General features: G+C 32.6%; 1 protein-coding gene across 1 annotated transcript in view; it reads right to left on the bottom strand.

The window, feature by feature from the left end:
• The window catches only part of CSMD3 (CUB and Sushi multiple domains 3), a 1,015,135-nt gene that overhangs the window by 136,736 nt on the left and 866,287 nt on the right, over positions 1-12,112 (bottom strand). Inside the window, 2 exon segments of the mRNA XM_032468125.1 lie at positions 2,619-2,743; positions 11,571-11,774. Coding sequence (XP_032324016.1) covers positions 2,619-2,743; positions 11,571-11,774 — 329 coding nt within the window.

Here is a 12,112-nt window from a genome sequence, read left to right as displayed (position 1 = left end):
TTTCAAGTGTTTGGGAGGTCTTCCACAGGAGCTGTTTTTAAATTGAGACAGAAATGATGAGTATGACTAAGCCAAATAAAGAGCAATGATAGAGAGGATTGCCAGCAGAGGGAACAACATGCACAAAGGCCCAGAGGCAAGGGAGAGAGTCAGGTTTTTTATAAAGAACTAAGATAGAGTGAACAGAAGAGGCAAGAAATGAGGACAAAGCACAAAGGTGTAATCAGCTGTGTCCAGGAGTTATGGATAGAGAGAGCAATTGAGGTATTGTAAAGCAGGAAAGTGACAGCATTGGATTTTTATTTTTAGGTTACTCTCTTTGCCCTATGAAGAACAGACTGGAGGAGAGTAAGAACCTGGGGCAGGGATAATGGTCACCTAATCCTGAGTGGTGAAAGTGTGGATGGAGAAAACAGATTGATTTGATAAATTTGTGAAAGACAGAACTGACACAATTCATTGTCCAGAGTCAGAGACAGAAAAAAAGAAATCAAGATTTCTGGCTTATGCAACAGACTGGGTGAGGGGTTTACTCTGAGACAGAGCACAATGGGGAAGATCCATAACTTCAAGAAAGAAATCCTGAAGTCAGTGTTGAACTGGTTAAAAAAGAGATACAAGAAGTTTAGCTCATAATGTCCAAGTGGGCAGTTGGATAAAAGGCATGCAGCTTAGGTGAAAGGTGTAGGTTAGATATTTAGGTTTAGAAATCATCATTTATTCAGTCCTTCATTTAAAAAAAAGGTTTTCTGGTTGTCTATTATGATTAAGGTCCTGGACATCATCAACACATACTGATAGCTAAAGCATGACAACAGACAAGGTGACAGAGAGAATGGTGTTATGTGAGATGAACAAAAGCCATAGAAACTCACAAATTCCATATTTGATGGGTTGAAGAGGAAGAGAGGAGATCATATTCCTAGATGTAAAAGTAGAAGCCACAGATGGGGAAAAGAAAACAAAGTCTAAGAAAGTATTGGTAAAATAGAGGGGAAAAGCATCTTTAAGAGTGAAGGGAGCATGGGCAGGATAGAATGTTGCTGACAGAATAAGCAGGATGAGCAATACAATGGATTTAACGACACAGGTCCTCAGTGATCACTAAGACTGACTCAATTAGAGCACTGGATGCTAAAGTTACACTGCAGGGAGTCAGAAAAAGAGGATGGGAACCAGAGGGGAAGTGCTAGGGGTTTTATTATTTTAAGATGAGATAGAAATGGAAAGCTGATGTCAATATATGGATCCTCTAGTATAATTTTGATAAATTTTTTAACCACATGATATAGTAAATGTTCTATGAAGGTTTTAATTATATTTAGATTGTTTGTACAATCTGGAACATGGACAAGCCTAAAATCTTTGTTAATTCTACTGATAATAAGATAGGGTTGATTTATATCTCCAAATTTTATAATTTGGTCATAAAACAATAGTACTGCTAGCCACAATATGTGGAGTCTTTTGCTAATGTCCTTGAAACACTGGAGAAGTACATTCATGTTTTCTCACTGGTTTACTGATTTTACTCCTGATACCTATTAAATAATTTTTTGAGTTTTCTGGAAAATTATAAAGATGGATTCAAAAAGTTTTTTTTAACCGAAAATTATATTTCTATCTAATTTCAATTTTAATGAATGATGCCTTGGCTGCTTTTTCCATGACTGATATATATCTCAAGTTTCTAAAGGAATCCTATGACTCAGTTGGAGAGATAGTCAAGTAATTTTTATGCAATTTTGTGAAGCATAATTATCTTCCACAGAGTATATCCTGACTCAGCAGTAAAATGCCATCAATTTATCCAGACGCAATCTCCTTGACAGAGTAGCTGGTTACATTGCTGCCCCCCAAATGGTGACAACTGAAGTAATATGGTAGATATTGACTATGGTAGATGTTGACTGTCTATAGAAAAGCACCCCTCTTCCTTGCTAACAAAAAACAGTTTTATTGAATTAAATGAGACCTGTGCTATTAAAGGAGGTTAAGCCCCTTGTTTGATCCAGGTACCTAATATTGACTTGTTTGAGCCAAATCATAGTAAATCTTTTGCTATTGCCCAGTGTTATGTCATAGGAATGGGTATGACTGCAATTTTGGTCAATAGACAGGAGGGAAAATCTGCTAGAAACTTTTTTGAAAAGTTCTCTTAACTATTATAAACATGCATAAAATAGACACCACATTTTGACTATTGGCTATTGCTGTGGAAGACTGTTACGTCTAGATAGTTTTTACAGCCATCTCAACACCATGAGAAAGGAAGTCCAAGAACCAAGTCAACATGCTAAGAATTACAGAATAGAGAGATGGAACAAATCTGGGTTAGGAATGACAGACCCAAATCTCCAAAATAAATAACCCTAAAATCATCTTACTCCAAGATTCCATGTTATGTGGAGCAACACATTTTTGTTATTGCTTATGCTGTCTTGAACTGGTTTTCTGTTACTCACAGGTGATAAAACTAAAAGTAAGTATCTTTCTTTTAAAGTCGGCCATGTTAGTCAAAAGCACTGGCTAAAATTTCAGAAATTACGTGCATCCTGTCATCTCTGAGATTAACTTCAAACATACAATGAAAAGAAGAAAAATTTAAGTATCCCTACTTGAATGCCAGCTCCCTCTGGCACTGTGATCTTCCATACACAGTTCAGATTGTTGTCATAAGGCTCAGGGTATCCAGGAGACAAAACAGTCCCTTTGCGCTTAGTTAAAATTCCACCACAGGGCACTAAAAGTAAAGCAGTCCAAGAGGGGAAGTTAATTCTAATGCAAAAGATTAAAATAAGAGAAAGGTCAGAGATAACATTTTAGGCAGATACTAGATTTGCAAACACAACCAAATCATACTATGTTTTAAAACTCCTAAGAATGATGAAAGTTATCTTCCTATACAACAAAAAGTTTTTAAAAATAATTAATGGATGTTACAATGGCATATCTAAAATCATACTATAATTAACTTAGTGATAGCATATCATTTATATTATATTACTAAAAAGTACACTGACACATGTTAAAAATTATTCATTTCTAGATATAGAATTTTTTGAAGACTTAATTTATATTTGTTACTTTTCTCCCCATGTATCTTTTGAGGAGTAATAACATCCTTTGAGGAATAATAATGATGATGGCAACAGTTAAGTTATGATCACATCTGTATAGAGACTGTAATATATCAGCACTCTTCTAATCACTTTACATGTTTTAACTCACTAAAGCTTCCCACAGTCCAATGAGATATGAGTAAGTATTCTTCCCATTTTATAGCTGAGGAAATGGACTTACTAAGAAATTACATCTAGTCAGAGAAGGAGAGAAGATTTGAGCAGTGGTAGTTCGGCTCCAGAATTCATTTTCTTCAGTGAAGGAACATAATCGATATGATGCCAGTATGGTTATTGCCAGTATGACTACTTACAAGATGGAATAAGTACGTAGACCCACTCTGACATCAGTAAAGGCTTCTGTTACTTTTAAAAGGTACTGAAGCTAAAGCAAAATTCTCACAGCACTGGTAGTATCAGCTTGATTCTGGGCATGATCTAACTTACAATTTTAAGCACTGTATGATGTTGGACATGTTCCCTAAACTCTCTGAAACTCAGATGTGTGAAATGGTAATGCAACTGTTTCCAAATGGCTTTTATGAAAGATAAATAGATATGATAATGTGTATAAAGAAGCTAGTACATTGCTTAGAACACAATAAGAAGTTAATAAACTGTATTTCCTTTTGCTACAACTATTGTTATTTCAGGTTCCAATGATCCTTCATGTGATCCTTGGGCATTTGTCCTAATCTGGCTATAATGGTGAGATATCAGCTTATATTTTCTGTAATAATAATTTTTAAAAAGGTAATAATATAGTTTTGTGCCACTTCTAAAACCAAGTGTAGAAACCTAGGATAGTTACTCAAAAGAGTGTTACAAACTTTTTAAATAGCATGATAATGTATTTTTAAAGAAAGTCATTTTCTTGTATTTTCTTGTAAATCTATGTTATTGGTTTATATACAAATTCAGGCTAAACTGATCAGAAATAATTTAGTTCCCTTAAATAGAAAATAACAGTTTTGTATGATTTGAGAATACCACACCAGAAGTGAAGAATTGTAAAACAGAGATTCACTCCAAAAATAGGACAAAAAAAGTGACTGATGAAGTGCTGATCCTGAGCTGAAAGAAGACATTTTACAGATGCTCTTCCTCTCCATCTTGACTGTCACTACTCTATCTCACTCATTTTTTTTTCTAGGTTGACATTAATCATAATAAATGATAGGACCGCCTTATGGTTGATGTATTTTCCATGTAATACAGTCTCCATAATACTGTTAAAATGATCTTTTTTTCTCTTTACAGTTGTTTTTTTTTTTTTGGAGGTAATTAGTTTTATTTATTTAATTTAATGGAGGTACTGGGGATTTAACCCAGGACCTTGTGCATGCTAATCATGTACTCTACCACTGAGCTCTACTCTCTCCACTAAAATGATTTTCTTAAACTTAATCTTTGATCATGTTACTTCACTGCTGGAAGTCCTTCAAAACTCTCCCCATTGCCTTAACTCTACAGATAGATTTAATTGTATTAGCCTCTAACTACATCTCCAGCTTACATGTACCCATAATTTCCCAATATTTCACCACCCCCATTGCCCCATCCCAGTCCAGCCTACTAAACTAACGTACTCATCTAATGCAGTGACTTGGTATGTCCTCGCAAGCAGCTGACACCTATCAACCACAGACATTCAATGTTGATGCTGCCTCTTTAACCCCTCACTGACTCCCTTATGTGTTTAGTGTCTCATAGTTTCCCAATAGCACCAAGTGCTTCCCTGTGTAGCTCTATCATGGGATATAGCCCACAGTATGTTTGCATATTCTTTTTATATGTTAATCTCTCAATAGACTGAAGTCTGAGAAGATGAAATCATCAATTTTTGTCTGGAACGCTGCTCACTGTGGTGCTAAGATTCTAAGTCTTTTACTTTTTCCTTCAAGGTTTTCCTTCCATGCCGCAAAGTGAAAAGCTATTTCCTCTTCTTCACTTTCCATTCTCTCCTCCATCTATTAAGTTTTTGTCTTCACTCTACTGAAATGACTATGTCAGAGGCTCCAGGATATTCTTGTTGTGATACTAATTCTTAATTTGCATTATACTCAATCTGTGAGTAATTATCTCCCACTGTTGATCACTCCATCCACCTCGAGCCTTCCCTTGCTTGGCGATCAGGATACCACACTCTTTTGCTTTTCTTCTACACCACTGGCTATGCTCTCTCTCGCCCTATGTGTATATACATATGCACACAGGCATATACGTAGGGGGTAAGTGGCAGGGTCTTTTCAAAAGAAACCTCCCACTAACAGAAGCACTTATGCCTAAATCCATATATTGTCAGAACTATTAGTGGCTGCAGGAGGTTATCTGAATCACAGTCTCGGGGGAGAAGAGTTTAGGGGTTTAAGACTAAAAATTTTAAGAAATCTTAAGTATAATAATAAGATCAAATTTGGAAGATAAAAACTCAGTCTTTGGCAAAATTTTCAGGTTTATATTTGTTCCAAGTCCAATGTTTTTATAAAAATATTGTATTTTATTGCAATTTACCTAAGAATGACTTGATATGATAGATTTGTATAAGACTATTAAATATTGTTTCCTTATACTAGTTAATGAAATTTGTGGATCTGCTAACCTAACTTAGTATATGACCATGTTAACTATAAGCACAACTTGCATACCATGTCTACTAGGGCTGCTTTCCAGGCAGCAGTTTAAATTCTGTTTGTCAGTTACTGCAAAATTACTGAACATTTTATTCTGTTTTACTATGCCAGAAAAAAAAAATGAAAGTGTTGATAGCAGTGAACAGAACTATAAAAGTGAAACAATACAATTGAGATGGAAATCATTAGAAATGTAGGGCAATACTTTCTTTTGGTTTCAATTGGATACTCATTTGGCTTAAGCTGTTAACTGAGCATTCATTGAACGGTGAAGGCAGAGAAAATACAATCATTATGTATAAAACCCTGTAAATAGATTGTCAAAGATAAACTCTAAAGTATAAATCGAGAATTTCTCTCTCAGAATAGAATTATTCATCTAACATGTAAACCGATTGTTTGTGCTTTACACAAACATAAATCTATACTTCTTTCCTACAAAATCTCAGAAGTCTTGAAATTTCAGATGGTTTATAAAGGTCTAAGCCAGCAAAATGAGTAAGAGCATCACCATGCGGTGAAAGACTGAAATTGAAAATGCATGGGGCCTGGACTTGGGAAGTTGACTAGCTGAACCTCTACAAAAATTCATGAAATTACCCGCACTCATTTGCTAAAATTCATTCATTGAATACATATTTACTGAACAGCTATTATGTCTGAGGTCCTCTTCTCATTGAGCAAAAGATACAATACAGTGGCAGGGGAGGAGGGCAAGAAAGATTAGGAAAAAAACAAACTATATAATCTGGTGGGTAGTTGCTCTTAAAAAAAAAAAAAAGGCAGGGTAAGGGTATAGAGAACAAATGGCGGATAAATGGTAGAAAACTTTTTTAGATAGGATGGCTAAGGAAGATAAGCAGGTGAAGACTTGAACGAAGCAACACAGTAAGATATCTTGGGGATGAACATTTCAAGGAGAAGGAATAGGAAGTTCAAAGGCCCTGAGGCAATTAGTATTTTATCCAGATAACAGATATTGAAAATGAACACAAATTAAAGATAATGCTTTGATGTCAACCTAGAATAACTCTGCCCTTGGCTCTCATATTGAATCTTTAAGAAGTCAAGCCTTTCCTTTTTTTGAATTTTTAAAAATATTTTAAGACAATCATTTTTATTCAGAACATTTTAAAGCTAAAAATATTTATAGTTAAAATAAAAGTGCAAAGTATATTTTAATTTACATAAAGATTTAGCAGTTGGACTAAATGGTAAAACCTAAACTGAGCTATCATCTGAGTGTCATTTAGAATCTATTTCTTGTCTCACACAAACTCCGTATGTCCTCCATATATTCAGTTTTCTGGATTTACACCTGTTCTACAAGGTACACATTATTTTTAAGTGGTAGAAGATAATATGCCCCTTTCATGTGATCTTGGCAGGAAACAGAAGTCATCTGCTACAATTTTCTAAGTATGCACTTTCATACCAATGCAAAATAAAGGATAGTGTGTTCTACATTTAAAGACCCTCTATAGATGCAGTGACAACTTTCTACAAAAGCCAGGGACCCACAGATAGATGGGCTTTTGACAGAGAGAGTATAATGGCTCCTAAGTGCCCGAGTCCTTTAGCTTTTGCTTTTAAAAGTAAAAAGTGAGGCTGAATCTATCCAGCTGGGGACATCCCACTAACATTTACTCCTGAAGTTGAATGTCAGTCATGGCATGGTCTCAAAGTCTTTCATAGGCTTTAATGCCTGGTAGGAGCTCCCGTCCTTGCTGAAATTAATCCATAATCAAATGGCATGACCTTCTTTTGATTTACATTGGTTTTTATTCTGATGGCACAAATGCTGTGATTAGCCAACTGACATATTTGACATATGAAAAAGCTTTGTAATAATCATGTAGAATAGGGGTTTTCCTCTGCTTTATACAAATATGGTTATGTTCATAGTGTAGATTTCTTATTCTCTATTCTCCATCTCACAGAATATTCTATTTTCTCTCATTTCCATTTTCTCTTCCCAAACTGTTCATGTCTCTTTTTTCCTTTTTTCTTTAATGTCAGCTCATCTTTCCCTTTTCTCTCTTTCCTCTTTCTAACTCTGTCTTATCTTCATACATACATGGACAAAAGAAAATTTTTTTGGATAATGTAATCTTTGATTATTTTAGCGTCAGAAGAAAATGCAGAATGCAAACCTTGGTTAAATATCTATTTTCAAGACCAATTAGAATTGTATTAATCATTATTTAAATTTTAACTTTATTTTTATTTTAGACTCTTACAAACAAAGAAAACAAACTAAATTATGAATATATGCCTATTGTTAGCAGTCTACTCCTTTTTATACAATTGTCCTTAAATTTATAAATTAATGGAAATAAATTTCATAGTCCCTCTAAATAGCATACTTTAGTAAATAATTAAATTATCCTCAAGAAAATTGTCATTGTATGTCCCCAAAGCCTTTCTGAAAAATTTTAATTGCAAAGAAAAATCTTTCCTTCTAGTAACTCTAAATTATTAGAATTAGAGAGAATGATAGGAGTTCATGATTTTAGCCCTTTCTTGGGTGCAAAAATCTTTAGTGGAAGATAATTTTTACATATAACAACTTTAAAATGTTATTAAAATAAATATCAATACATGAAAGCCAATAATATCAAATCCTTTATCAGTACTGCATGTAAGTTCTTTATTCTAGTTCCAATACCTTGAGAATTGAAGTTTTCTCTTCTGATCTTACAGTGGAGAATTTAGCAACCACAAAAAACAACTCAACTTTTGAGTACTTACATGCTTCTAAGAACTATGACAAGGCTTTAAATCATTTATAGCCACAATAAACCTAAACTTTCCTGGTTTATTGATATGGGAATTGAGAATCAAAGATTATGTAAAATTTTCAGGATCATGTAGTAATTCACTACAATGTTAAGGTTAAACCCAAGACTGTTATCCAAGACTTAATTAACCCTCATGCTGAGAATTTATCACAGTTCCCAGTTGTAAGGATTTTATTCAGTTTTACATGATTCTTTGCAACTTCTCTCCATTAATTAGGATATTAACGTGATAAATATACAAACAGAACTTAAAGGAGAAATTCATGAATTTACATTTCATTGCTTTGTATACGTAAGTTCTTTGGACACTCTAACTAAAGGAATAGATGAATTTTTCAATAATATTTAAAATTTAATGAGCTAGTTTATGAGTTTACATAAGTCATCCTACTACTCTTTTATAATTATTTTGAAAGAATTTTCATCATATATATGAAATGAAATTAAGACAGCTACTTGTCTAGTATATGGTATTAATATTTTTATCAATATGTACATAAATAAACTAAAAGTAACACAGAAATTGTATAAACGATTACTCGGAAAAGTGAGGCAGGAATAATGACTGATTCCTGATACTTACAGAAAAATATTTAAAAATCCATTGTAGGGCTAAAGAGATTTATTATTATCATGAGTCTTTCTTCAATTATTAAACCGACTTAAAGCAATGTAATTTCCTATTTATGCATATTGTATGACTAATTCTGGCCTAGACATACAGGAACATTTCTCTCAATTCATGGTTCTTTTAGGATAATTTATATATTACTATTTTATAAAAGTATGAAGTCAACATATACTGTTGCTCGGAAGGAGGAACATTATCTATTTTATCTCATAAGAGTATAAAAGGAGATCTATTTGTTCCATAAACCCTAGCTCTATGCTAGGTGCAAAACAGCAGGAGTATCAAGCCCTAATGATTTATTCTCCTTTACTTGCCGATTGTCAAAAATGTACTCTAATGGGTTGAGAAATTCCACATTATAAATAAGATGTAGAATTTCAACTAGGATATAATTAGCTCATAAGTCAAAACACAAAAAAGCAGTCCTCTATCATGTAAATTGAGGTTTGGAGTCAGAAAACAGTTTCAGATCCTGCCCCTACTCTACCCCTTAGGTTATGTCACTTTAAAAAGAATTGTTTTGCAGCTCTTTAAGACTCAGTTTATTCATCTGTAAATTCTGAGAGTAACTTCTCCATAGGCTTGTTGTGAGAATTAAATTAAATACATAAGTAATTACTTAGCATAGAACCTGGCCAATAGTAAGAATGAAGTAATTAGTAATCATATTAAAAAGTGTTTATTTAGTCAAAAGGTAAACTGAAGAGTCATTTGCAGCCTTCCGGTGTTTTAAATTACTTTTTTGTAGGTGATTTTCAACAAAGAAAATAATAATAAAAGAATAACTCACGTTCCATTTATTGCAATGGTAAGAACTAAAATAGCTGTTGTAAGAAAAATGCCCTGTGAAATACACTAGTTATATCTGTTTTGGGTAGTAGTGATATCAAGTTTCCAGAAAGATCAAGTGACCATCCATCTTCCTTTTTATTTATGATAGTCTTGGTTTAAACCATTTTCCAAGCACAATTATTAATAATGTCCTGATTTGAATAATAGAAGATTTAGAGCAGCTATGTCTTATAAAAGTTACATGTTCTATGAATGCCTATCAACAGACTTTATCTTTACTCTTTCCTCAGTAGAATTCTAGTGAATATACCTTCTATATCATTTCAATTAAAATCGATTTAAATTATATTTAATTCTAATGAACTATGAGCTATCATTATATTGAATTTGTGTTAACTTATGGTAAAATATGTTTTTAAAAGTTAAAAATAAAAACTATTGACATGTAATTTCTTTTCAGGTAAGGCAAAATGTTATTAAAATAAAATTTATATATTTATAAGTACATATGTTACATGTGTGCATACACACACTCATGTCTTCTCTATCAAAAAGGGAAGAATTGAGATTATTAAAATAAAAACAAAATTTTGCTTATCTTTTATTTTAAAAACTTTTCCTCTCATTTTCCAAGTCACATACCAATAAAACTTTAATGGGAGTGAACTCATTAGAACTATTTCTTAACCTGATATTAAACTTTCCTACTCTTCTTTTAATTCTATGTAATTAAAAAAAGTTAATTTCCAGATATGCACTTAGAACATGGAAGAAAGCAACTTCCCAATCATCTACATTTTCCATATCTGTGGAACTCAACAAGATCCAAGTCACTGTAATGATCCTGAGATACAATAAGATTCTAAACTAATTTTTTTATGGTTTAGAAAGTGTTTTACTCTGCTTCAAATAACTTAGCAGTGCTAAGTTTAGAAAGTGTATATTCTATTTATCAATATAAATTAAATATAATATTAAAAAATAAAGTTTGAAATAATGAGATTTCTGGCTACACTGATGCCTCTATTCATTTAAAGTGTTTCCATTTATATTTGTGAAAGACTGGGAAAATTTCTTATTTTATATTTTTTTTACATATCTATAACTAAAAGAAAAGAAAAAAATCAATTCTTTTGATGACACAGTAAAATATGTTCAGAAAAATCAGCTTCTGTGATCTTAAAAGATAAGTAAATTCCTTACATATTGGCATAGAAATCTTTGCATAAACTTCAAAAAATAAAAAAACAATGCTTATTTCAAAGGATGGTAATGCCTAGTAATTCCTTATTAGTAGCATTCCAGTTCTGTGTTATTGGAAGTATGTATGTATATTTTGATCTATGTAAGTCAATGAATGAGGAAACTATCCTGCTAATTCAAGACAAAATATTTCCCACTGATTGCATCACATCTCAACTGCATCAAATATTCACTCTAACTTGCATATTTAGATACACCATAACTAGTAAATTGGTTAGAAATTAATGCAAAATTATTATATCTAGAATAGAAATGTTGAAAGATGCAAGATAACTGATTGTGATATAAAATAGGTATAATCACAAACCATACAAATTTATATACTCACCAATACAGGTCGGTAAGGAATCATTCCACTGGGCCAAAGAATTCGGCACCGTATCACATCTAATTGCAATGGATCCATGGAGGATATATCCTGGATTACATTCAAAAAGAACCAGTGAACCAACTGCAAATTCATTGCCAATCCTTCTTCCAAATCTTGGTTCAGGCACAGAACTGCACTGTGTGGAACTTGTTCTAGGAACAGCTGTGTACAAATAAGTGTTGGTTTTAATTTTTTATTTGGTAGAGAAATACATATTTCAAACTGTAACTATTCAAACAGATTTCGAACAAATCTTCACTAAATAGAACTTCAGCTAAAAATTTGAATACAGTTTTAAAACTTTTAAATGAAACACAATTCAAAATGAATATTGCAATTGTCACTAAGATTTTTTACTTAAAAAACATTTTATTTTTGATCCTTTAAACAACATCAATGAAGTTTTTTTCTGGTGTTTTTTTGTGCTTGTTTTACCAACCGCTTATCAATATAACAATGTAGCTTGAGTTAGATATTTCAAGTTATGGAATGATAACTGA

Source organism: Camelus ferus, chromosome 25, assembly GCF_009834535.1.
Source record: "Camelus ferus isolate YT-003-E chromosome 25, BCGSAC_Cfer_1.0, whole genome shotgun sequence".
In the NCBI taxonomy this organism is placed as follows: Eukaryota; Metazoa; Chordata; class Mammalia; order Artiodactyla; family Camelidae; genus Camelus; species Camelus ferus.
Note: the sequence above shows the minus strand (reverse complement) of the source record. Positions and strands in the feature narration are given on the sequence as shown.